This window comes from Psittacula echo (genome assembly GCF_963264785.1).
Source record: "Psittacula echo genome assembly, chromosome: 6".
NCBI classification, from domain to species: Eukaryota; Metazoa; Chordata; class Aves; order Psittaciformes; family Psittacidae; genus Psittacula; species Psittacula echo.
In genome coordinates this window covers 16,320,115-16,347,593 of record NC_137743.1, presented here as the reverse complement: position 1 = coordinate 16,347,593, position 27,479 = coordinate 16,320,115, and the positions used below count along the sequence as shown (strand labels likewise).

Below are 27,479 nucleotides of genomic sequence, written 5' to 3'. Positions count from 1 at the left end.
CAGAGACAGCCAGAGGGCTGGACAAGGCAGGATAGACCATGAGGGCTGCATTGCTTGAGACCCCCAGCACCTGCAGCATGCTTTATGTGACAAGGGGTTTCAGGGAGCTCAGGACAGGACCCCCTCGCACTGTTCCTGCCTCTTTTGGTCAGGAAGGGTTTTACTTTCTGAATGTATATGTGATAATTTCATGTGCTTCTGGCTGCTGTCAAACTTCCTGCTGTGTCTCAGCCTTAGGTACTGATCCACCTTCAGATCCTGTGCAATGGAGGCTGGTTCCGTGGTACGAGCAGTCTTTGATTTCTGTCCCAGCGTCTCTGAAGAGCTGCCCCTCTTTGTGGGAGATGTCATCGAGGTGCTGTCTGTGGTGGATGAGTTCTGGCTCCTCGGCAAGAAGGAAGGTGTCACAGGTAAGAGCTGGAAATGTGGCATCTAGATCTACAGATGTGCCAGCTAAATGTCCACTCTGTGAACACACCTTCCCTTGGCCAGTGCTGTGCAGGACCAGATTGAATTTACTGAATCTTTCATGGACTGAGGGTGCAGGCTACCCATCACTGATCTCCTGCCAGCTTTGCAGCAACTATTGGGACAGCTCGTTTTTTTTGAGAGAGAGATTAGTGGAGGGTCAGTTCTCAAGGAGATGAGAGCTTCACAAGACTAGTTGCTCCGTCCTCTGTCATGAGACAGCCCATTTCCTGGCTAGGTTATGCACTGACCTGCTGTGACAGTGGAAGGGGAGAGAGGAAACAGATGCACTGAGAGTGGAAATGCATCCACATCCGAATGACGTTGTCAGGTCAAGTCAGTGGGAGACACAGTGACAGAGTGCATGTGCCCCTCCAAGCTCTCTGACTCAGCCCCACTTCCTCCTTTCCGCTTTAAAGCATTTTCCTGCACAAGCTGCCATCATTAGCTGGGTGCCTGAAGTAGTGTGCAAGACTTAAACTTTTGGAGGGGCGTGGGAAACTTCTGAAGCAGCAAAATGCTCTCAGTGAAACACTTAAGAGTCTCGTAGTCTGTCTAAGCAGCTCTTTCTCATCTTAATACTGATGTTGAGAGGATGTGTGGGCTCTCTCGGAGATGAAAACCAGGCCACTTCAAAGCATAAGCCTAACTTTGTCTTCAGCATGAGGTGGGGCTGGAGTTTCATCCTCGGTCATGGAGATGGGGCTGCTATTGCAGCAGCAGTCTGGGCTCTGCTAACAACTGCAAGCTGTCTCCTGGCTAAAACAAAGATGAACAGGAGCGAAGGTGGAGAGGAGAACTTACTTCCTATTCCCCATGTAGCTGATAAATGGCATTGAAACAACACATGCCTGATCCTGCTGTTGCTGAAGTCACTGGGCACAAATTATTTCTGCAGAAATCACCAGTATGTACTTCACCACAGTTTTGTCTCCCAGCATAACTCATGCGCTTGTTCTCAAGAAGATGAAGCTATTAAGGAATAGTAAACAGATGTGTGTCATAGCTCAAAGATAAAGAAAAACACTGAAGTCAAACCAAATGGTTTTTAATGACCTTTAACTCAAAACCCACTTGCATTCCTGCTTTCCCTTGGAACAGCTGTTGTGGTTTTCTGCCCAGTTTTATAAGCTAAAGTTGTATGGAATTGAAAAAAGTGCTGCTGAAAGTAGCTGTGGAGGTGCTGCAGCCTACCAATAGTAATACTCAGTACTCTGGGGAATACTTAATGTAGCTCCATGACTTCCTTTCAAACAGCATTAGGCTGTTTCCATCTACAGAGCAGGAAATTTGAGACATGGAAAAGTAGGTAGAGTTGGTTAAAACTGTGAAGAAAGCCATTAAGCCTAGTAGCCTGTGGGCTGCTGGTTGCACCTCGGGTGCATGATAACAGATGCCAAATTGTCTAAGCCCAGTGCCTAGTTTTGAGTGTCTAGGATATAGTGTCTCCAGGTTTTATTGGAGAGCCTGGATGCTCTATTGGAGCATCAGGTGTGAATGCTGGAAGTGCTACTAGCCCATACTGTATCAAATCCCCTTGCCACAAATCATAAAAGACAGGAATGACATTTTTAGTAGCCTTTGCAGTGGGCTCTGCCACATCCTGTGCTCCCAGAACTGAGATTAGTAGCTGAGTGGTATCTTGTGATGGCCAGCAAGTGTGTGCTGGTCTGTCTGGCTATGGCCTGTTTAGAATAGCTGGGCATTCAGCAATGGGTGCCACAGTGAAATAGGTGCACAGTGGTGATAAAGTAAGGAAGGTCCCTGGAGCCTCAGTGGTGCTCAAGCTGTGACAGAGCCTGTGACTCGTAGACAAGGTTATCCTGAGTGTAGTGGCCTGACTTCCATGCTGGGGCCGTACAGGAGCCAAGCCTTACAGAGTGAGGAGCACCAAGTGGATGTGCCCAGTGGATTGTTATCCAGGACTACTAGATCTCAGTCTGCATCAGGCTATGAGCTGCTAAGCAAATAATGAAAGCAGAGAAAATCTAGTATGTCTGTTCCCAGAAACTCTATGCTGGTGGCACAGTCCCAGTAATGAACACAGACTGTCGGTTGCCTGGAGTGAGCCAGGGCACAGTCTTTTGTTTTCTGTTAGCTCTTAAGCGTTTAAAATCTCAGGAATTCCCAACTCCCAAGCTCGTTCCTTTTCCACCATGCTGCTGAGGCGCCCTGGGTAGCTGGGTATTTTCCTTCAGTAAGAGACTAATAGATCCCAAAACCTGGAAGGAGGGTGGAGGGAGTGGTGGTGGGTTACAGGAAAGACTCATTGCTGACAACTGCTTTTCATTTTAGGGCAGTTTCCAAGCAGCTTTGTGGAACCTGTCGATATTCCCCCTTTGAAGCAGGGAGAAAAACTTTTCGTTTGTACCAGTGACTTCACGTCTCAAGAGCCAGGGAGCTTATCATTGCAGAGAGGTAATCAGCATTCCCTTCTTTTGGTTGGCACCTCATAGCCCTCACCTGGCCTTCCAGAAGCATGAACGCAGTTACAGCATCCTGCCTAGAGTGACAGGAGAGAGAGAGGAATTTCCTAATAACCTCATGACATGGTTCATATCAAATCCACCATGGACCTTTGGGCTTCTGCTACTCTGGTACCAGTTTCTCATGATCTATCATTACTCTTGAAACTCCAAAAATTGGAGTTGTCTGATGATAGTAAACTTCCAGCTGCCTTTTAACTGCCTTCCAGTCCCCAAATCTTATAGTTGCATTTGGGGAAGAAATCAAAGCTTTGGTGGACCTTCATGGTTTGGCAGACAAAACTGTGTATCTTAGACTCATGTGCAGGAGGCTGCCAATGCTTCATGCCTTACCCCCACTCTGTTCTCTTGTGCATCCTCAGCATGCAGTACACTCTGTGCAGAGTGCGATACCTCAGCCACAGAAAGGAGGGACATGGGGAGGCAGGAATAAGAGGTGGGAAGCAATCATGAGGGCAGTTTTAAACTGGTTTGTCTCATTCCCTGCAGGAGACCTGGTAATCCTGGGGGGGTCCCTGGCCTCCAGCTGGCTCCAGGGCCGAAGCAGCTGGGGTTCCAAGGGCTTTTTCCCTTCATCATGTGTGCGGGAATTATGCCTTTCGGTTCAGACCCGTCAGCTGTCCCAGAGCACTCTCCTGGAGATGCCTGCCTACTCACTGGGCCAAGCCCGGGCCCTAATGGACCTGTCTGCTCAGCTAGAGGAGGAACTGGACTTCAGGGAAGGGGATTTGATCAACATTGTTGGCATCCCAGAGCCTGGATGGTTCGAAGGTGAGCTCAGAGGCCATAGGGGCATCTTCCCAGAGGGTTTTGTGGAACTGCTTACTCCTCTGCGAGCATCAGGAACCTCAGTGGATCCAGAACCCACAGAGATTTGTGACACCAATGGGACAGTGGAAGCCCCCCCCAAGGAGGAGGAGGAGCCAGGGAGCACTTATGGTATTGCCCTTTATCAGTTCCACGCACTGGAGTCCAAGGAACTGGATTTTGATGTGGGTGACAGGATTCGGATCATAGGCGTTCTGGAGGATGGCTGGCTGGAAGGGGAGCTGAGGGGGAAACGTGGCATCTTTCCACACCGATTTGTGAGGCTGGAAGCCTCTGAGGCTTGCAGGGATAAGGCAGGTGCTGGGGATCCCCAAGATGGAGGCAGCTGTGGAGTGACCATCCATCAGGACCTGGAAAATACCTGCTCTGAATCTCTTCCTTTGCCAGGGAAGGATGGCAGGGAAAAGGAGGATGCTTTAGCAGCACACCCCAAGCCTGACACCATTTTAACTCACCAGGTAGGGAGGTCAGGGGATCGTCTTGCCACTGACTTGAGACAGCATGACGCCTTTCCCAGCACAGGACACCAAGGACCATATCCCAAAGGCACAGCAGACTCCTTTCCCTTTGGCCACACAAAGGCAGTCAATGGCCTTCTCCCCTCTGCTCAGCTGCCTCCCCAACAAGGCAACAGGCCTGACCAAGCAGGTGAGTTGGAGACTGAGGGGACTGTTTCAGCCTCCCCAGGAAACTCAGAAACTCACACCCTACCTGAGCATGATGGAGACCATCCCACTGTGCCCCTGCAAGCTCCCTGCTTTCCCCAGGATCCTTGCAGGAGCCAGGTGACTTCTTCTCCTAACAACTGGACAGCATCTGAGCCTCAGGAGAGCCAGAGCAGTGCCCAGGACCTGGGCAGTTGTGTGGACAGTCAACAGAAGTCCAAACCCTGTTCCTCCAGCCTGGGAGGTGCTCAGGTGGGCCTGGACACATGGGCTGGGAGCTGGGGGGAATGCTGTCCACTCACAACACAGGGGGATGGCTGCACAGACCTCGACTCCAAACTGACCGAGCAGCTGGCACAGTTTGAGAAGAGCCTGTCGAGTACCAGTGCTGAACAGGACAAGGTCTCTCGTCACTTCTCTATCTTGGACTACAGCTCTGAGAAGGACATTGTCCGTGGGTCTCCTGAATCTGCACCCCACACCAGGCAGCCAGAGAGGAGGAAGGCCCTGCGGCCACCCCCTCCTCGGCCCAGCAGCTTTGCAACCGCTGTGCACGCACTGGGTGGCCAGGTGCCCAAAGGCAGGTCTCTGTCCTTCTCTGTCAAGCCCTCACGGCCTGCACCCCGGCCTCCACCAAGCAACCAGCGGAAAAATGTGGCCCCTGCACAGCTGCAGCCCAGTGCCCAGGAGCAGCGGGTGGAAGAGGGACGTGAGGACTTGACGCAGGCGGGAACAGCTTCTCCCCACTCCATTCTGCTGACAAGGATCGGAGAGGTGGAGCGAGACCTGGAGGCTTATGGCAAGACCCGTGCTGAGCTAAGTCTGATGCTGGAGGAGCAGCAGGATGAGCTGGTGAGAGCAGAGACCCTGGAAAACCTTGATTTCTGTGACTCCAACATCGAGAGCCTCAGCGTGGAGCTGCAGGAGCTGAGAGGTGAGTCTGCAGCAGCATAGGATGGGATGCTTCAGGGGGACAGCTGTGTTGTGCTGCGTACAGGCATTGTTGGAGCAAGTGTTTTATTTCCTTCTTTACTTCCTGATTTTGGTCATTTTGTAGGCATTGTTATAGTACAAATCATCATGATTTTATCTCAGAGAGCAACAGTGTCATTCTCTGGACATCCCTCAGACCTGGCCTTCCCCAACACCTTTTCCTTCCAACTCTTCCACCTCCTGTTCAGCCCCACCATACATCCAGAGCCTTGATCTGATCCATTCCCAGTGTGTCCTTGCTCTTAAGTGAAAACAGCTGCTACAGGTTCAACCTCCCTGCCTCATCCTTTCTTAGCTGTAGGAGAGGAAGCAGCAGCTTCAGAGTGGCTTTGCTGGTGGTGCTGCAGTTGAGATTTGAGTTGACTGATTGTGGTATGACTGTCCTCAGCCTGTCTGGGTTTCCCCGCATCCCATTCTGCTCTGGTGGTGATACAGACTTTTGGGGAATGTCACTCAGATCAGGGGGTATGTACAGAAGGGTGCTCAGCCTGGCCTGGGAGTGGGATGGGCTAATGGGCAAAAAATAAAGCCTACGCCTGTGCTTCTGCTTTCTGTGGAGTCCAGGACAGAAAAATCATAGAATCATAGAATCATAGAGTAGTTAGGGTTGGAAAGGACCTTAAGATCATCTAGTTCCAACCCCCCTGCCATGGGCAGGGACACCCCACACTAATCCATGTCACCCAAGGCCTCATCCAACCTGGCCTTGAACATCGCCAAGAATGGAGCATTCACAACCTCCCTGGGCAACCCATTCCAGTGCCTCACCACCCTCTCAGTAAAGAATTTCTTCCTTATATCCAGTCTAAACTTCCCCTGTTTAAGTTTGAACCCGTTACCCCTTGTCCTGTCACTACAGTCCCTGATGAATAGTCCCTCCCCAGCATCCTTGTAGGCCCCCTTCAGATACTGGAAGACTGCTATGAGGTCTCCACGCAGCCTTCTCTTCTCCAGGCTAAACAGCCCCAACTTTCTCAGCCTATCTCCATACGGGAGGTGCTCCAGTCCCCTGATCATCCTCGTGGCCCTCCTCTGCACTTGTTCCAACAGTTCCATGTCCTTTTTATGTTGAGGACACCAGAACTGCACACAATACTGCAAGTGAGGTATCCCGAGAGCAGAGTAGAGGGGCAGGATCACCCCCTTTGACCTGCTGGTCATGCTCCTCTTGATGCAGCCCAGGATACAGTTGGCTTTCTGGGCTGCGAGCGCACACTGCTGGCTCATGTTCATTTTTTCATTGACCAACACCCCCAAGTCCTTCTCCGCAGGGCTGCTCTGAATCTCTTCTCTGCCCGACTGTGCCTGGGATTGCTCCGACCCAGGTGTAGGACCTTGCACTTGGCATGGTTAAACTTCATAAGGTTGGCATCAGCCCACCTCACAAGCGTCTCGAGGTCCCTCTGGATGGCATCCCTTCCCTCCGGCGTATCAACCGAACCACACAGCTTGGTGTCATTGGCAAACTTGCTGAGGGCGCACTCAATCCCACTGTCCATGTCACCAACAAAGATGTTGAACAAGACCGGTCCCAACACCAATCCCTGAGGGACACCACTCGTTACCGGTCTCCAGCCGGACATCGAGCCATTGACCACAACTCTGCATGCGGCCATCCAGCCAGTTCTTTATGCACCGAGTGGTCCACCCATCAAATTGATGTCTCTCCAATTTAGAGACAAGGATGTCATGCAGGACAGTGTCAAAGGCTTTGCACAAGTGCAGGTAGATGACGTCAACTGCTCTGCCCCGTCCATCAGTTCTGTAGCCCCATCATAGAAGGCCACCAAAATGGTCAGGCAGGATTTCCCCTTAGTGAAGCCATGCTGGCTGTCACCAAGCACCTCCTTGTTTTTCATGTGCCTTAGCATGCCTTCCAGGAGAATCTGCTCCAAGATTTTGCCAGGCACAGAGGTGAGACTGACTGGTCTGTAATTCCCCGGGTCATCCATTTTCCCCTTCTTGAAAATGGGGGTTATATTTCCCTTTTTCCAGTCATCAGGAACTTCACCTGACTGCCATGATTTTTCAAATATGATGGCCAGTGGCTTAGCAACTTCATCCGCCAGCTCCTTCAGGACCTGCGGATGGATTTCATCATTTCCCATGGACTTGTGTACATTTAGGTTTTTAAGATGGTCTCGAACCAGATCCTCTCCTACAGTGGGCCCGGGGTCTTCATTCTCACAGTCCCTGCATTCACCTTCCAAGACTTGGGTGGTGCAGTCAGTGACTTTGCCAGTGAAGACCGAGGCAAAGAAGTCATTCAGAACCTCAGCCTTCTCCAAATCCTGGGTAGCCAGTTCAGTCCTGGGTAGCCAGTTGATGATGCTGCGCTGTTGATAACAGCAAGAAAGAGCTTTAAATCATGGCATGTCTGTAGCTGAAAAGATGACTCCTGTCTATGCAGCTGAGAAAAATTACTCAGGGTGAAGAAATTTGTCATGATTATATCAGTAGATTTGGGCTCTGAAACCAAAAGATGCCATGTAAAGGTCAGTGCTTTTAATTACATTATACTTGATATTACAGTAGACAAAGTGGAAAGACAGGACCACATACATCTCCCACAGTCCCTTCGCCAGCATCTCCCAGGAGCTCTGACACTGGAGTTCTGTTGCCGAAACCCACGATGTGCAGAAAATGTGGGCACTGCATGCAGGAGGTGGAGTGAAATGTCAGCTCCTGCCTGGGGATTACTCACTCTGACTTCATTGCCTTCATCCTCCCACTGCTTAATCAGTTCTGGAGAGCCCAGGCACTTCACTGCAGGATTGTGTCTGAGGCAGAGCATATGGGAATGAAGGCCGGTATTGGTGCACCAGGGAAACAGGATGACAAACAGCCTCCACGTCAGTGGCATGCGAGAGGGATGCTTGGAAGGAGGCTTAGAGGATTTGAGGCTAGATGAAATAATGTGAAGATAGGAAGAGGAAAATGTAGGTTCGATCTCAAGGGAAATTTTCTGATGGGATGGATCTTGGTGGGAAATGTCTCCTACTGTCCCAGAGCTTCCTGAAAGAGGACAGACCCTGTGGAACCTATGCGCTGTTGCTTACTGGAAAGCCTAAAAAGACAGGAAGTAACACATTATCCTAGACATCTTACCTATTAAGTTATCCCCTTGGTAGTCCTAGGGGATTTTTTACCACTTTAAGAGACCTGAGGATTTATTAGTCTCTCTGGTCCTATGATAAAGATGTGCCCTCCCCAAGCTCTGTCACATCACTCCTGTCACATCTGAGTGTGGCCAGAGAGTATGGCTCAGGCTTGCTAGCCCAGCTTCAGTGCAGCAGGCTGCATCAGTAATGCAGTGTTGCAAAACATGTTTGCGTTGTGCCTAGGGCATGGCCTCTCCCTTGCCACTGTTGGGGAATGTGGAGGCACGCTGGAGGGAGAAAAGCTTTCACTAAGCATTGACCAGCAATCAAAATAGAGCTAGCATAGTCTTGGGGGAACCCAGCCTGTTGGTGTGTCCTTTGGGGAGCCAAAAGAAGAGCAGAAAGTATGTGGGTTTCTAAAATACATGTTTAAAATCTGCAGGCTGCCTTTTTGGTGTGTCTTGTGTTTGCTGCTCACCAGGCTGGGGCAGGGTTAGTGATTGCCCTCCTGCAGTTGGAGTAGGAGGGTCTATTGGTTTTATTTTTGTCTTCTACCAGCTAGGAGCATTGGCTGTGCATTCCTGATGAGTGTTGCAAGAAACTGAGATGTGGATGACATCTGTGGACTCTCTGGCTTTCTGTCTAGGGCATGTTGTGGTTGTTTCTTGGTTTCTTATAGGTGCTCCTGCATTCAGCATGGAAAACTGGGACTATGTTGTGCCCTGCAGTGAGTGGTGTTACTGGAGTGTGTGTTTCTATAGCCTCCTGGAAACTTATAGTGCATGTTGGCACTGGACTGTAATGTAGATAGTTCCTTCAAGCCTGTTCCTGTCAGCTGGTAGACCAGGCGTTTGCCCTGGAGCAGAAACGGGGCAACTGTGGCTACCTGGCACTGTGTAGGCACCACTCAGGGATGCTCTGTCACACAAGGAGCTGCTCTTCTCCTGCTCTTCCCAGGACCTGTGGTTGAGGGTGGAGAAGAGGATGGGCTCAGCATCAGGTTTGAGCCAGGGGCAGCATGAAAGCCTCAGTTTCCCCAGTGAGGTGTGGAGCAGAGCCCAGCCTCTGCTAGACCACATCATTTAGTCTGCATGCCAGTGGGAGCATAAAGGCAGTGGAAGGAGATGTGGTATCTTGTCTGGTTTGTGGCTTCCTGCAGTCTTACACACCTTCTAGTTTCCCTCCCCTGAGGACGTTGGTCTTGGGGCAGGGCTTCTGCATGCTCAAATGCCTTCCTTTTCCCTGCCTCTGAGCCTCCTGCAGAGAGGCTTTGGCAAAGCTGTGGAGCCGGTTTGGGCAGTGAGAGCCTGCCCAGCCCTGGCCTCCCTTCTCGGTGCTGGTTACTGATTACTTTGGGCAGCAGGTGGAGGAGGCCAGGGCTGGCGGCGATTGGGCCTGTGCCTCTCCGTACCCTTCCTGGCTGGTTTCAGGAAGCAGCACCTGCGTTTCACTTGGGACGGGAGCGCTGGAGCAAAGCGGAGAAGCTTGTGTCAGCCCAGGCCTAGGCTCAGGGAGCAGGCAGCAACGGGAGTCAGCCCCTTCGCCGCACCCTGGCAGGGCTATGTGCACTTGTCCTGGGATGAAACATGGCTTAGAGGATCCAAGGCAGGAGCAGCAACTCCTTGGCTGGGAATATGAGGACTGTTGTGCCTTAAGGAAAGAGGACGTGGCTGGAGTGTCTGCACGGCGCAGGGAGGCTCGCTGCAATGACAGACCCAGGGCAAGGAGGCAGAACCCAGGCTGCTGGGGCGCAGACAGTGGCTGGGATGATTACAAGAGAGGGGAGGGCATCTCTGTGGACCAACAGACCACAAATGGAGACTGTGGAGGTTTTTGGAAGGAAGATATCCAGTACGTAAGCTGCAGGAAAGCAGAGGGTGTTTGGGAAGGCAAAAGCCGGGATACAGAGGGTAGAAACTGTAGGCTGTATGAGACAGAGGGTGTGAAATACAGAAACTGCAGTTCTGAGATAAGAGAAGGGTGGTACAGAGAAGACAGAGTACCTGGGCAGTATATGGAGGGGGAAAAAGAGTATGGAGAGAATAGAGGCCCTGGAAATTATAGGAGGAGGGAAAGGTGTCAGAACTACAGAGATACTAGGGACTACAGTGAGGATGAAAGACATTATGGGGAAAATGAAAGGTGGTATAGGCAGTGGGGAGACTCTGGAGAGTTTAGGGAGGAGAAAAAGTGGTATAGACAGGATGGAGGCTCTGGGGCATATAGAGAGAAGGAAAGGCGGTACAGAGGTGTCAGGGACCAAGTAGACCAAGAAGATACTGAGCGGCACAGGCAGACCAAAAGCCATGTTGTGGACCACAACAGTCTGGACAGGAGTTCAGAAGCTCTTGCATTTACTGTCTGGTCCTCAGGAGACAGTAGTGTAAGCCCAGGGTCAGGCATCTGCTACACACAGTCCAAGACATGGGACATGGACTATGACAGCCGTGGAGAGCTGGAAGGAGCAACCCCAGGAACTGGGATGCCAGCCAGGAGCAGCAGGGGAGCAGAGCGCTCGAGGGTACGCACAGGCCGGCCGGACTGGAGCCAGGTCTGGGAGCAGGAGGCTGAGGAAGCAAACAGGGTGGGCTCCATGCTGCAGCGAAACAGCTTCTACAGGCGGACGGCTCCCAGCACCCTGCGGCACTCAGAGTTTGTGCAGACCAGGAAGGAGAAGCGAGGTACGTGGGGAAATGCTGGGCAGTTGTCTTGGGTGTGCTTTTGCCCTGCCCTGGCACTGGGGCAGCACCAGGGCTGTGGGACAGGTGGGTGTCCAGCACAGCCATGCTCTCATGGGAAACCTTGGACTTGTTGAAATGGGCATCATCATCATTACCCCCCTGTACAGTCACACATCTGCCCTGCAAGGGCTCTTGTCCCCATTTGGCAGAAGCCCAGGTGGGAATGCAGCACAGACAGCACAGACCCACAGTTCACTGCTATTCTTTCAGTCGCTCCTCCGTCTGTGCCCTGAGCATTTTGGGTACATCCTGAAAGCTTGGGCCCCGATTTGCCTGCTTTCTCACGGTCCTGAGGAAGTTCTTCATGGGGAAAAGGGTGAGCTGCTGGGGTTATTCCCACTGCCTGTTTTACCTTTATAACCCACTGTGAGAAGATTCTGTGTGTAGGAATCTTTTCCTGACCCTCCAGAGGGTGAATATGGTGGCACAAAGGAGGAGATAGAGGAAGTTGTTGTAGCACTCAGGTGTATGCAGAGGGGATGTACTTGTAGTTGCATAATTACACATGGGCAGGATATTGAGGTATCTCCAGCATTGCCAGCACCTCAGTACCACAGTGGTCCCTTACCTGTCCTGCACCAGTTGCACGCTCTGTGGCCTGTGCTCCTAAACCATCCCTGGGTCTCCAGTCCCATCAGTTGGCATCCTGGAGCTGGTCCCGTATCAGAGCTAGAGGGCTCAGGCTGTCTTGGCACAGGCAAAATCGTTCCATTGATGCTGTGGCTGGAACAAAGTTGGCTGCAGACAGCTTTGTGGAGCTTGGCTTGTTGCAAGAATACTAGTGTGTGTTGGGGAAGGGGCAGCAAGGTGGTAGGGTCTGGGCAGAGGGACTCATGGAGCCCGTTTGGTGGACTGCCGTGTCTGTTGGGCTGCCGTGAGTCTGAAAACCTGTTTGCTGCAGTACCCTTTCTGCCAGCATCTGTCTTGTGAGCTCTTCATGGAGGGGGATTGAAACACAGAGGAAAAGAGCATTGCAGTGCAACAGCCAGAGATGGCAGAGCTGAAGGCTGTGCATGAAATCTGTCCTCTGGAGGCATTAGATTAAACAGGCTCTGCTGGCTGCATTTCTGCACTCTCAGCCACCCTGCTGGGGTGGGACTTTGCTCAGCTGTGTCCCCAGGGTGAGGTGAGAAGCTTTTTGGTGCCAGGATGTCCAAAGGGCAGTGGGAAAGTGAGGAGGAGCCAGGAGCAGAGCAGGGAGGGGAACGGCCCACAAAGCCTTAGGAGACTGGAGCAGCGCTGGCCTGGCCAGCTTTTGCAAGAGCTAGGGGAACAGACTGTCATGCCAGGCAAGAGATTTTGCTCCTCTAATGTTAAATGAGATGCTATATACATCGAGGCACCAGAGTGGCTGTGGGATGTGCAAGGCAGGATGCCCTCACCATCAGGGCCCATGTTCCACAGCAGGAAGGAGGGAGGAAGGCTCTAGGTGATTTGGAACACTGTCTGTCCTGTGACCCATTTCTCTGGGTGCAGTTTCCTAGTCTGTTTCTCCTCCTGCCTTGAGGGTCACGGTGCTGCACCAGGAAGAGTCCTCCTTGGCATGTACACTTTGCTGCTGTAGCTGTCTCAATTTAAGACCTCGCCAGTACCTGGGCAGCCTCCCCAAAAGCCCTTCCATCACACTTGGCAGCAGACATCGTCCTACCTTGCTGGTAGGAAAAAGTTGCCTGGTTTTCCCTCTATGTGTGCTCCAGGCACCTTCTTCTAATGCTGTCTACTTATCTCCCAGGTTCCTTCTGCTGTCCACAGGGTAACTGAATTTAGGACTTGAAAGCCCTGGTAGAGCTAACTTGGGGTGATCGTTTCTGTAAGCAGGGTTATTGCACTTCTTACAGATTTCTCTGTGGTGCAGCCTGGTGACAGCTGCTTGGTTGGAGCATCTCTTCTGGGGTGAGACTCAGATGTGTCTGCCTGCCACATCAACAGAAGGAGAACCCACCTGACATAGCTTTGCTGCTTAGTCACCATCACTTTTACAGGTTTGGATGCTAGTGTTGCATTTCAGCTCTTCACGCCAACTTTTTTCTGCTAAATCAGAGCTTTTTAGTTGATGGGTATTCTTCTCTGGCAGGTACTGTAATTAAGTAATTTTTCAGTCATCAGTTCTTTTTAGTGAATAGAGTCTTAACATACTCATGGTAGAGACTCACAGGAAGACTTCCTAGTGTTTATTCTTTCTGATGCTTGCACATTTTTCCTTTAGACTCTTTTAAAACAGTGGACTTCAGAACTGCATGAGGCATTCTGGGTGGGCGTCAGCACTGGCTTGCTCAGAAGGTTACTGTGCTGTGCTCCTGTGCCCTTGTCTGAGGACCCCAATCTGCCTCTGCAGTGCTCAGGCAACTCCTGCTGAGTTTTGGCCAACCAAGCAGAAGCATTACCCCAGAATATAGTCCTGCATGTGGCTGCATTTCTTGTTGCCATTAAGACATTAATGCATTTGTCTGCATTAAACCTACTTCATTTGAGTAATTCCGTTTTATTCAGAATACCTTGGGTCACTCAGTGACTCATATGGCTCATCTCTATGTGCGATCCTATTGAACTGATGTTCAGTTCTTTACATGATGGAAGTGATTCTCTATTTACTTTAAAAATACTGCGTAGGATCAACTCTAAATACAGTCCCTGTAGAACCTGATTAAGAATGCCCTCCTTTCTGGATATTCTCCACTGGCAATTGGTTTTTGAATTACAGTTACAGTTAGCAAGATCTTATTTTTGCTTTTTAGACAGAAAGAAATAGAATAATTATTGTATAATTCTGGCTTATTTGCCAAACTTACAAAAAATTTTACTCTCTCTGCTTACTTCTGGGATTGTATCATTGAAAAGGTTTCTTTTGCCCTGGTTGGAAGTAAAGTCTGTTACAAAGTAGTATTTTATTTCCTCATTTAAAAATTAAAACTGAATTACTGATTTTACCATCCATGGAATTTTCTTGATATCTTTCTTTTCTCACTTTTCTGTACTTCAGAGTTCCTGGTGTGCCTGTTGTCTATTATCTGGTTTTCTATATTCATTCATTTATTTATATTTGCTGTGGGATGAAGTCATCTTTTGCCATGGCACCTCTCTGCCACACTCCCCACTTCCTCCTAAAGAGCACAGAGACACTGAATATATCCAGTCTTCCCTTTCAGAGCAGTGGATATATCCTGTTACAGGCGTGTTACCAGTGTCCAGAGTGAGAGTTTTCACCCCAGCCAGATCCTGCTCTTGGCAGGGAGTTTAGCCTTTCACTCAGATTAAGTATTCCCCGCCCTAGTTTCATCCCCTCGCTTGTGTTAGGCAGTGGCTCCTCCCCTCCAAGCATCCACATACTTCAAATATTTGCATCTGGTTTGTTTTGTCCTGAGTCACTGCTTGACTCTGCTGAGTTGTGATCCTGGAGCTGGGCTTTCCTCTTGGGTGGATGCAGCTCCTGTTGGACATTCCTGCTTACCGAGCTGGTTAGAGGGGTTGTCCTCAGTGCTGATGGGCTGCACGTACCTCTTCAGATGGTGTTAGCAGAATGGGCACCCTGCAAGGTTGCGCTATGGCACAGGATATGCTGGAAGGTGAGCCCCGATGAGGAGGAGTTGGGGGACTATGCAGCTGTTTGGGTGAGCCCCATCTGTGCATGATGGACACATATACTGTTGGATCTGGTCTTCATGGGTCAACTCTACTTCCAGAGTGGGGCAGGGATAAAACCTATAACTGTGTGTGTGCTGACACTAGGCGGTTGAGTAATTAAGAATTAGATGTTTTCATTAATTGGAAGAAAGTTGGTGACAGTGGCGTATCTGAGGTGAGCAGCATGAGCCGTGCAATTGTGATAGTAAATCACAGCCTCCAAGGCAAGGGCACCAGTGGGAGTGTGCTCCAGCTTGACACTTCGCTGCCAGGGACTGGGTTAGGAGTTGGTTTTGGATTTCCCACATGTCAGCAGGCTAACTAGCAAAACTCAAGAGCAGGTGCTCCTGGGAGGCTGTCACAGACCATTAAACCAATCCAGAGAGCCAAGGACTCCTCACCAATTCAGCAAAGGGGATAGAGAAAATAATGTTGTTAGAAGTTTTAATTCAGAGGGACAGATTGCAGAGTTCACACAGCCTACAAGAGAACAAAATTTGAGTCTGTGAAAGTCGTGATTGAGAACATTGGTTTTGGAAATGCATTTCTGAATGCCCCGTTAGCATCTGTGTCATGGGTAAACACGAATTTGTCACTGGATTGGAATTTGGTGGCTTCATTAGAAATAACCAGTCGGATTCCTGCAGGCTAACGGAGACCGGTCCAGCTGTGTTGTGCGTCTTTGTGCCTTCAGAGTTGATGGGCATGATGACTCAGTTCAAAAGGTAACGTTTAAATAGAAAATCAGTGAAATAAAATGTTTTTAAGAAAAATTACTAGGTGACCAAACCCCACAGCTGTGAAATGGGTGGGTTTAGTTAAATGCTTTATAAGCCTCATTTAGGGAAAGCTGCTATTAGACATACAGGAATGTGTGACAAACAGAAAAATAACTTGATGGCAATCAACAGAGATGGTATGAAATATAAAAAGTGAGAGGTTTTAGAGCACCAGAAACAAATCCTAAGTATTGTACATGTTGGTCAGATAGAAGAGCCAAATATTAAAAAGAAATTTTGAATTTTAATTTTGTGAATGACAAGTGTTTAGAATGGAGCAGGACAACTTTTGAACTCATTCATTGCTGAAGGAGGATGCTGGACTAGTGATAAACAGCAAGAGACTTGTCTGCAGGCAGCCTAGCCTTGTTTTTAAACGAATCTTGGAATATTCAGAAAGAGCAAGAAGGCCAGAGGAGAATTAATTTGTATGAGTTTTGAAGATAATGCAGATACTGATAAGTGTCTAGCAAGTGGGTAGAACTGGTGGCTCACATCATGCTAGGTCAGGCAAGCTGAGCTGATGACTGCTCAGGGCTTAAAACCTGTGCAGGGACAGGTTTAATTTCCCTCCCACAGGCAATGATTTGAGACTTGCAGAGGCAGGGTGTCATGGAGCTGGCAATCTCACAAGTGTGAATCCTTGCCGCAGGGCACTCTCTGAAAGGACCTGACCTAGATTTACTTGCTTGGGGTTTGCTTGGCAGAGCATAAGGAGCTGTTGTGTTTGCCAGCGGCACTGGGCATCCCCAGCTTTGTTTTGATGAGCGGGAGCCAGACACATTGTGTGGCTGCAGTTTAGCTATGGCTAAAGCTGGGAGTACAGTAGGGTTGTTTGGTGGTATAGAGATGTCCTGTATGAGCTTAAGTTGGTGGCATTTTGCCTGCGGTAAATGCAAAATCCTATTATTTGACCAAGACAAATGTAATCTTTTCCATTTGTCTTCTCAAATGCTGCTGCATGGGTCATTTCTGGCTGTTGTTCTGGCTGGTCTTCATTTTCAAGATTCTTCTCAGGCCACCCCATGCAGTATCAGCTCACCCACCCACCCACCTCCTCTGGGTTTCACACACTGTTTGCATTGCAGATTAATACCTTCCAGCTCCTTCCAGGTTACCTTCGTATTGGAGCTTGCGCTCTTGCAAAACAAATGCCATTCCTTAAAAACATAAATATTCTTCTTTAAAATAACTCACTTGTCACTTTCTTGACTCTGAACTGCAGAGACCTCATGACTGTGTTATCTTGGTGTTTCTTTGTCCCTCCTGTGCATTCTTCTGTCTTGTGTCCTGTTCAGGCTTCAAGTGATGTGTCTCAGGCAGGGTATCCCTGTTGGGTGTTTGTGGAGGACCATGCATGGCAGGGCCTGGTCTGATACTGATGCTTTGCAGCGGAAATGCAAACAGCAGATGTTAAACCCAGCTCCCAGGCGCTCCTCATGGACTCTTGCTATGGCTGAGTTGATAAAGTTCATCACTGGGGACTTACCTGGTGGGGAGCCAAGACAGCCTTTTCCCTTATGCAGATTGGCTCTGATGGAGGTAGTTTCAAGGATGCTTGCCAGTAGGAATGAGTGAAGCCTGCTCTTTCCAGTAATTGCTTGGTAAATGTAAAATGTAATTTTGTGACACTATATCCTCCTCCGTGGAGCCCTTTTGGCTCTCCTCAGGCTTGATTTCAAGGCAGAGCAGCAGAGACACCTGCTTAGAAAGACAGCTGTCTTCTCTCCCACATGGAGGGCATCTTCTGAGCAGGATTTCAACTGGCTTTCCCACTTACTGTGTTTAGAGAGTGGGTTTAGGACTGATTTTGAAGTTGCTGCCTCTGCAAGGGGCACAGCGGTTCATCCTCAGCCTGTGTAGCTGTGAGAATTTGCTGTTTGATGCCGATGCTGCTGGTTTCTGTTTGTCGCTGCTGCTCTGCAACAGGAAGGGCTGGCACAGGCTGAGTCAGTGACCCATCTCAGCCATGTTGCTTTTCTTTGCTGGGTCGTTTCAGTGTATAAAACCCCAGCAGCAGGCAGGATGCTGAGGCCACAGCAGCAATATCCCATCCTGGGCAAGGCCTGCCCAGCACCTGGGCAGAAGTGGCTGGGAGCATGGGGATCTCTTGGGGCTGTGCACAATGGGTGCCAGGGTACCAGGATAAGTCCCAAGCCCTGCTGGGTATCCCTGGGAGTCCCTCAGGCTGTGATGCTGTTGCTTGGGGCTGTAACTGGAGGGATCAGGGAGGTGAAGATCTCTAATTGCCAGTCCTGCAGAAATGTTTGTACAAACGTCTGCTCTGGGGCATGTCTGCAGCTCTAATAAAATCCCATCGAGAGTGAGCAGACAGGGATGTGTGGGAGGCGCTGGAGTGGAGGAGCATTTGTCAAATCAGGCCTTAAATCAGGTACCTGCGGCAAGCTGGGGTGCTGCAAGGGGCTGAGGGACCCCATGGGCCCCAGTTCTGAAAGCAACCATAAAACAGGGGAGATCTGAGTGTTTCTGGGCCAGAGCCTGCCTCAGAGCTGTGTCCCACGGAGGCGCTGGAGAGGAGGCCCTCCTGGTTTTGGGGGGAAGGGACGTCCGGTTGCTGTGGTTTCGGCCAGAGGGCACATGCTTGTAAAGCAGGTAGAAAGTGGCTGGGGCCCAGGAATCCGCAGGGGGATAAAATGCTCAATGAAAACTGGAGAGGGCTGGGCCGGCCGGGGAGCCGCAGGTGGGACGGAAAACCAGGAGGAATCCCGGCTGGGACAGGGACGTGGAGGGTGGGAGCTGCCTGCGCGCCGCCGGTGCTCAGACCCCAGCACCGGGCCAGGGTGGCTGGGAGGGGACGGACGTCCGGGCACAGAGCAGCTCCCTGGGATGTGGAGGGGCTCTGGGGTCTCCCCGTCCCGGGGCCACCCGCCGCAGCAGCGGGACCGCCCGTGGGGTGCACCCGGCACGCCGGGCCCCGCCTTGCCGGGCCCCTAGGCTGCCCAAAGCCGCCTTCGCCCTGGCCTGCCCCCCCCTGCGCGGCGCCGTAGTTGTGGTCCAGGTCCAGGCTTTGCCGCCGGCAGCAGCACTGTGGGTGCCCGAGGCTTTTCTCGGCCATTCAGATGGAAATGCCCCGGCGCTGGAGAATGGAGACCCTGTTTCCAGCCTGAGGGGTGGGGGCGCCGCCATTGCCTGGCTGGGAGGAAGGAGAAGCGGGGAGCGGGGCTCCTCTCCTGGTCTGCCCAGCCCCGTGGAGTTTCCTGGGGCGGCAGAGTCGAGAGCAGGAATAGCAGAGGGGTCTGGACACGGCTGGCATCAGAGGACGGTCTGGAGCAGGTTTGTGCTGCTTGGTGCCTGCTGCCAGCGTTACTGGTGCTGTGGGAGCAGACAAGGGCTCCCTGCTGCCCTGGCCTGGGAGTGCCAGGAATGGCCTCTGAAAAGGGCCTTGGATGGACAGACTTGCTCTCTTTAACAGTTCTGTTTGGCAGTCTCATAGGTTGCAGGGGGTACAGTTGTTTCCTGTCTCTGTATCTTTGCTGGAAGATGCTGATTTTGCTTGTCTGTATTGCAGAGATGACTCTCCTGTCCTCCCAGACACCATCCTTGGAAACATCCTCAGCTGCAACCGAGAGCCCCAAGCAAAGGATGCTGGAGAAGAGGGCCAAGGTTATTGAGGAACTGCTCCAGACGGAGCGGGACTATATCAGAGACCTGGAGATGTGTGTGGAGAGGATCATGGTGCCCCTGCAGCAGGCACAGGTAGGAGCAGGGGGCAACCTATGGTGCAGCACTGGTGGGAAGAGGTGAGGATACTGAGTCTGCTTTGTGCTTAGAGGCAGACAAGCAGCAGCATGGGAATCCGTAGAGGAAGTGCAGTCATGCTGAGGAGAGCAGGATAGTTCTCACTGCTCCCTGCTTTCATAGCAATAGCCCATATGTTTTGGGATCCTGCTGAGCTCTTGCTGTTGCTGAGAGCAAGAGACAAGTAGCAAGTATCACAGGTTCGTTTCCCGAGACAGGAAATGTTCCTCTTCATTTGGTTTGTAGGTTAAGTTCTTTGTCAGGAGAAAGAAAAGATGGGTGCTTGGCATGGGGACAGAGTGGGTGGGAGGACAGGGAGAAAAACAGGTGAACAGAGGCAGTAATGAAATCAGTGGGAAAGAGGGGACACCATGATAGGACACAGAAAGAATATGAATCCCAGTGAACTGGGAGGCAAGGGGGTGAGTACAGAAGTCACTGTGATGAGAGAAGGTCACACCAAGGGCCTGCTGTGAAGCTGAGGACTGATGGGTTGCAGGAGGGGGGGGGGGGCTGCTGGGTCTGACTAGGACATATTCCCCCATCAACGACATCTCTCTTCCCATTGCCCAGATGCAGAACATAGACTTTGAGGGTCTTTTTGGAAACATCCACATGGTAATTAGCTTCTCCAAGCAGCTGTTGTCCACCTTGGAGGCTTCAGATGCCATCGGTATGAAATGTGCTGTTAACTTTCCTCAGCAGGCTGGGATGTGCTTTGGCTAGTGGCAGAACAGAATGGTTTAAATGGTGGAAAGGGATCACTCAGGCTGGGCTTCCTCCCTGCTGGTCCCTGTCAGTCCAGCAGCAAAGCCATGGAGATCTGTGTTGCCCCATGGGTGGCTATGCTGAGAAACACAATGCCTGTGGCTCTCTGTGGCCCCTTGCCCTGAAGTGAGCTACGTTCCTCACTCCTATGCTGCCATCTTTTGCCACTCAGGCCTTGGGCAGCCTGTGCCTTTGCTCTCTGTGTGGCTCCGGTGACCAGTGTTCCCACTTCTTACCCTTGGGAGACCTCTATGTGCTAGTGGGTAATAAGGAGGCATTCTGGGTGCTCTAGTAGATTGTCTTCTTGAGCTGTGTGGGTGGAGGAACGGGGACACTGGGCTTCTCACCATGAGTCATGCCACAGTTGTTCAAGGTAGCTGGGGACCAGGAGACAATAAAGTCCTGCTTTGCTGCTGTTTGCAGGGCCAGTGTTCTTGGCACAGCGTGGAGAGCTGGAAAGTGTCTACAGGGTGTATTGCCAGAACCATGATGAGGCCATTGCACTGCTGGAAACCTATGAGAAGGATGAGAAGACTCAGAAACTACTCCTGGACCTGCTGGATAGCCTCAGGTTGGAGCCTCTGTCTGTGGCAGCCACCAGGCCTGGGGTAGGGGGGGTCAGTCTCCAGCATCCCTGCCCCTCTGCCAGCAGTGCTTGGACAGTTCAGGTGGTGATTGGAGGGGGGCTGGCTGTGTCACTGCATAGTTTACCAGACTCCAGGTTCAGATGGCTCTCTGCCCCAATGCACAGATGCTGGGACACCTGTAGGTCTTACTTAAACTATGAGCAGAGGCCACCAGCGTACAGAGAAGGTGGCATGTCCTGGATTGAGGGCTTCTGTTCCCCAAGCCCTGCCCCACCATGCCTGATGAAGAGCGAGCCACTTTGCCTGGTTCACTGACTGCCAGGGGTCCAGCTTGTGGGGGTTTACGCCCCACGAGCTAGCAATGCTGGCGGCTGCTCTGGGGGGACACAACTGCCCACTGCCCTGGTGGCATCATTATGGGATGGGGTGAAGGCACTGGCTGTGGGATTGCACGCCTGCCGCCCCATTAACCCGTTGCTTTTCTTTGCTTTTTGGCACTCTGTGGGCCGGCAGGAGCCTGTACAGTGAGTGGTAAGTGCACTCTTCCTGTTAGTCCCTGCTTGTCTGTCTCGCCTGGCCTGGCTGCTCCCTTGTAACTAACCTCCTGCCGCCAGCTGGGTGCATGTTTGGGGACTCTTAACAGTGCTTTGTGAAGGCATGTCTGGGAGGAATGGGGTGTCTGTGGCATGTTTGCAGCAGAGGCAATGAGTGGGCTACACAGGCAGGTAGCACAGGTGATGAGGTGAGGGGAGGTCTCCAGCAGGAAGCAGGTTTTGGTGTCTGCCCCAGGGAGCCAGGAAAGCCCTGCACTGACTGCAGCACTGAGCAAATTCAGTCTGTCCTGTACGGGGGAACAGATCTGGGCAGTTGGATGGTCAGACGGTCTGAAGCAAGTGGTGTGCTGCTAAGTGTGAAGCTGTGCTTGTGTGGGATTTCACAGTGGCTCTGGTGATGGACTGGATCCTGGCTGGGAAGGGTCATTTGCTGTGAGTGCGATCTGGAATCCTGGGGTTAATCTCAGAGCACCAGGCATTCAGGAGTGCAGTGAGCTTGGATATGACAGTGGCTTGACTTAAGGAGTATGGTGGACTTAGCGGCATTGGTGTTCTGGGTCTGGCTGGCACTGATTTGAGAGGGCAGAATTGGTGTGGCAGAGCTGGACTGTAATCTGGTGCATCTCCTTTGTCCCAACTTCCCAGGGGCTGCACAAACTACATTAACCTGGGCTCCTTCCTCATCAAGCCAGTGCAAAGGGTGATGCGGTACCCGCTGCTGCTGATGGAGCTGCTGAGTGCCACCCCCGAGGCTCACCCTGACAAGGCACCGCTGACGGCTGCTGTCCTTGCTGTCAAAGAAATCAATGTTAACATCAATGAATACAAGCGCCGTAAGGACCTGGGTGAGCAGCTGGGTAGTGCTGGGGAGAGACAGGAGTGGGTGCACTGAGATTGGCTTCTGTGAGCTCCTGAGACTTAGCTGGCAATCACAGTTGCGGTGGGAATCTGCTCCCAAGGTCTGTGCCCTCACAGAAGGGCAGTAGAAGAGCTGCATTTGAGCAATCTGAGCATGAGATATAATACTTAAAGTAAGGCAGTATACTTCCAACTTTAGCTGTTTGTTGTGATACAGAGGTATGAAATGTATGCAGCTGCTGACTAGGTGGCTATTACATGAAAATAAAAATAATTATAAGACAAAAGAATATACATTTGAAGTTTTAAAATGCAGTTTTAAACACCACAGATAGGAAATTAATCAACTAGGGTCGTCTCTGTCTTACTGAGGTGTAGAGATTTAAGTTTGAAGGTATACCTATAAACAGGACAGAATCACAGAGATGCTGCCTGCAAGAGCCCTCTGGGTCTCCTGTCCCACCTCCTGCTTGGAGAAGGATTTTCCCCAGTGTTGGCTCTGATCAAACATTTCTCCCTCCAGCTGATTCTTGCTGATTCTCACTGATCCCCAAGGATGGAGATTTCACAGCCTTTCTGCTGTCCTGTGCCAGGGATGCACCACCTTCACAGTGAAGCTGTGCTCCCTGATTCACCCTGAAACTCCCAAGCTGCCATCTGTGGTTGCTGCCCTCTGTGTGTTGCCTGGCGCTACTCAGAGGAGTTTGGCCCCAGCACCTTTAAGTAGCTGCAGGCTGTGATCCCCTGCGCCTCTTCCCATCCAGGCTGAGCCCAGCAGGCTCCCCCAGTTCTCCATGTGGTGCCTGAGCTCTCCTTGTGGGTCAGGAGCTCTGGTTCTCCCACATCTCTCTTGACCTGGGGGCACCAAAACCAGACACGGTTCCCATGTGCCGCCCCCCTGGGACTGAACAGAGGAGGAAAATCATTCCCTTTGACCTGCCAGCCACCTTCCCTGTTTTCCTTTGGAACCCCCTGACTCATGCAAGTCTTATACTTTACTCTTTCCACATAGCCCTACTGAAGCTGAGATGATATAGGCTGCCTGTAATGATTGCTCATATTTGCTAAAGAAGCAATATAAATGCCTTCTGTATGTCCAGTGATTATTTTATGCCATCTCCTATGTCACCATATGCTAGTGCTATTCATAATCCTATGGAAGAGTTTGAATGGTGGGCCTACAAATCGTAGCATGTATCTAGAACCAAGTAGGGGATTATGAGTGGCACAGTGCTGGATTTCAAGATGATATATGGCACATTATGATATGATATTTTACAAGGGCATGTAGTGATAGACAAGGGGTAATGACTTTAAAACTGGCAGAGGGTAGATACTACAAAGAAATTCCTCACTATGAGGGTGGTGAGGCCCTGGCACATGTTGCCCAGAGAAGTTGTGGCTGCCGCATCCCTGGCAGTGTTCAAGGCCGGGTTCATGGGCTTTTAACAGTCTCATCTAGTAGAAAGTGCCTCTGCCCATGGCAGGGGGATTGGAACTAGATGAGCTTTAAGGTCACTTCCAACCCAAACTGTTCTCTGATTCTATGGGAGTATTTGAGACTGCAGAGGCTTAGGTAGGGAAGGGGAAAGCCAGGATGGCCATTGTTGATGATGTTGTGCTGACAAGGGTTCTGATTTCTGCATCAATCTCTTCAGTTCTTAAGTACCGGAAAGGTGATGAGGATAGCCTCATGGAGAAGATCTCCAAGCTCAACTTCCACTCTATTATCAAGAAATCCAACCGTGTGAGCAGCCACCTCAAGCATCTCACAGGCTTTGCGCCCCAGGTAATGTGTATCTGCTGCCAGGTGCACTTACACCCTGTAGTGCTTCTGCAGTGGCATCTGCTGTCCCCCCACAGCCCTTCCCCAATGAGCAGCTCTGATCCAGGCCAGCAAGGCAGAATGAGCTTAGGGTCTGAACCACCCATCTGCTGTCCAGCTTGTGGGCAAGAGGTCCCACATCTCACACTCTGGGATGTGCAGGAGTCCTGCATTGCCTCCCTTGAGATGTTATCTCTCACAGCTGAAGGATGAAGCCTTTGAAGAGACAGAGAAAAATTTCCGGATGCAGGAGCGACTCATCAAGTCCTTCATCCGGGACCTTTCCCTCTACCTGCAGCACGTCCGGGTGAGTCAGTCTGGGGCTGATGCCTAAGCTGTGGGACTTGTAGTGCACTGCCTCTCCTGCCTGCATGGTGTGTACCTGCAGTGCCTCTGGCCAGTGCTCCTGCCCTCAGCACGGCCGGGCATGGTGGTCTCTGAGGGTCTGGGCTTCCCTGGGAGACCTCTTCTGGGCAACAAGCATGGATGTGCTGACTATGTGTCCCTGCTGCAGGAGTCGGCTTGCATGAAGGCACTGGCAGCAGTGAGCATGTGGGACTTGTGCATGGAGAAGAGCAGTGGGGACTTGGACCAGTTTCAGAAAGTGAATCGGCTCATCAGCGACCAGCTCTTCTCCAAATTTGTGAGTGAGGCTGTGCTCTCGTGTGCTGGGGGCACCCCTCTGCGGTCCTTCCTGGGAGGCTGCAGGGAGGGTAACACAGCATGCTAGTGGTGTGAGCACTCCTGTTTGGCTCCCTTCCTGCGAGCTTTGATGCCTCTGCGTTTATGTGTATTGAGCATGCCTGTTAGATGTACATTTTTTCAGCCCTCCCTCCAATGTTACAGATCTCTGTGTGAGTGGTTCAGGTACTTCCTGTAGCGTTGCCCACACTGGCACATTTATGTAAGATTATAGAGTAATTCTTGTTGGAAGGGACCTCTGGAGCTCTGGTGGATGCCATTGGGAAGACAGATTATATGCTGTGCTGGAAAGGTTTTGTGCTGGAGGGTGAGCTGCTGGTGTTCACCACACAGTGAGAGAGCATCTCATCTGACACGCTGTCTGCATCTCTGCCCACCAGAAAGAGCGGACAGAGCGGCTGGTGAGCTCACCACTGAACCAGCTGCTGAACATGTTTGCGGGGCCCCACAAGCTGGTGCAGAAGCGTTTTGATAAGCTCCTCGATTTCCACAACTGCACAGAGAAAGCAGAGAAGCTGAAGGACAAGCGAACACTAGAGGAACTGCAGTCTGCCCGTAACAACTATGAGGCCCTCAACGCTCAGCTGCTGGATGAGCTGCCCCAGTTCCTGCGCTTCGCCAAGGAGCTGTTTGCCAGCTGCGTGAAGGGCTATGCCGAGGCACACTGCGACTTTGTGCGTCTGGCCCTGGAGGAGCTCAGACCCCTCTTGTCGGTGGGTTCCTGGAGCACAGGCAGTGCTCTGGGCTCAGTGCAGCACTAATCTCTGCACACGGCTTGTCCCTGAGCCTCTCTGGGACCCGTCCCAGTGCAGGGGAAGCTGCTGCTGCAATGTCAGCTCTGAGTGCTTTGTAAGCTCTGACCCCCAACCCTGCTGTGGTTTCAGTTACTGAAGGTGTCCAGCAAGGAAGGGAACCTCATTGCCATCTTCCAGGATGAGCACAGTCGAGTCCTCCAGCAGCTCCAGGCCTTCACCTTCTTCCCAGAGACTCAGGCAGCTCCCAAGAAGCCTTTTGAAAGGAAGAGCATGGAGCGGCAGTCTGCCCGGCGGCAGCCCCTTATCGGTTTGGTGAGTTCCCTCTGCCCTGTATCAGAGCTTGCAGAGTCCGAGACGGCAACTCACACCTGCCTTGTTCCTCTGCAGCCCAGCTACCTCCTGCAGTCAGATGATATCCGAGCTGCCCTCTTGGCCCGCTATCCCCCAGACAGTCTTTTCCAGGCAGATCGCAATTTCAATGCTGCCCAAGACCTGGATGTCTCACTGCTGGAAGGAGACATCGTGGGTGTCATCAAGAAGAAGGACCCCATGGGCAGCCAGAATCGCTGGCTCATAGACAACGGGGGTAATGTGGCTGCTCCCTGCCCATGTTGTGAGTCTGCTCCTCTGGTCCCTCTGCACCCCAGTCTAAGCTTACTTCCTCTCCCTCTCTGCAGTGACCAAGGGCTTTGTGTACAGCTCCTTTCTGAAGCCCTACAACCCACGCCGCAGCCAGTCAGATGTCTCTGTGGGCAGCCACTCTTCCAACGAGTCAGAGCACAGCAGCTCCTCTCCCCAAAGCAACACTACACTGACCTTCAGCCCCAGCGGGGAGGCCGTCACCTTCACTCAGAAACCCTTGCAGGACTTGCCCTCCCCAGCAGACCCATACCAGTCCCCACAGCCTTCCTTAGAGGTGGACTCCCCCTCATCATCTCAGCTTGGCTCTGCTGACAGAACAGCCCCACTGGAGGCTGCTGCAGTGATGTCCCAGCGCCGCTACAGCCGCCCTGAGCCAGGCTATAGCACCCACGCTCGCAATGGGCACCTGGCCAAAGCCCATCTCAGGCCTGTGCCCTCTGTGGAGGACAGAGACTCTGGGCTGGAGAGCAGCGAGTCAGAGGGCAACCAGGTGAGCCCTCAGCCTCCGCAGGTGGCCTCGGGTGCTGAGGGCTGACTCCTCGCTTGGTCAGGGGCTGTCATCCTCCTCCCTGGCAGTGAGCGGGGAGAGGTGGGAGGTAGAAACTGCTTTGTTCTGAAGGGGTGATGTGGAAGATGAGACTTTTTCTCCCAGCAGCTGAGGTGCAGAGAACTAGAGTGCAGATGGGCTGGGCAGGTGGGAACAGTTCTGGCAGAGACCATGATAGGGCTGTGGTTGTCATTATTTGGGAAGAGCAACAAAAGCCTACATGTGCTATGCAATGTGACAGAAAGGCTGTGTGGTATGACCATCCAGCTAATGCTTTCCCTCTGTCTGGCAGGTCTACTATGCTCTCTACACTTTCAAAGGCCGAAACACCAACGAGCTGAGTGTGTCAGCTAACCAGAGACTCAGGATCCTGCAGTTTGAGGACATCACAGGCAATCAGGAGTGGTGGCTGGCCGAGGCACATGGGAAGCAGGGCTATGTGCCCTCTAGTTACATCCGGAAGACTGAGTACACGTGAGGTGGTGGGCAGGACGCTGCACCCTATGCCTTGTTCGTGCTGGGACTGCCAGGAACCTCAGGGAGGCTGGCCAGCCCTGCAGCCCCCATTGCTCACCCAGAGATGTCTCTTACATCACTGCAGTACTCCTGAGCCCCACCATGCTGGCTGCCACCTCCCTTTTGTGGAGGTAGAAGGGTGGGCTAGCAGGGCAGGCAGCTTGTGTGAGGGCAGGGGTGAGTTCATTTGTGCTGTTTGAGCCTCCTGTGTCCATCCAGCCAGGAGCAGGGGAGCAAAGCTTGGGCCATGGCCCAGAAGCATTAAGCTTGAACAAGGCTGAGGA

General features: G+C 51.8%; 1 protein-coding gene across 1 annotated transcript; it reads left to right on the top strand.

The window, feature by feature from the left end:
* Positions 1-265: 265 nt before the first annotated feature.
* On the top strand, positions 266-27,157 carry DNMBP (dynamin binding protein; the record flags this gene model as incomplete). Its single annotated transcript, XM_080621480.1, has 16 exons — positions 266-410; positions 2,764-2,886; positions 3,444-5,381; positions 19,212-19,399; positions 20,015-20,114; positions 20,633-20,780; positions 21,310-21,327; positions 21,996-22,195; positions 23,867-23,997; positions 24,236-24,340; positions 24,548-24,676; positions 25,116-25,448; positions 25,620-25,802; positions 25,878-26,076; positions 26,168-26,622; positions 26,972-27,157. The coding sequence occupies 16 exons, from the start codon at positions 266-268 to the stop codon at positions 27,155-27,157; spliced, it is 4,581 nt and encodes a 1,526-aa protein (XP_080477606.1).
* Between the last annotated feature and the right edge of the window lie 322 nt (positions 27,158-27,479).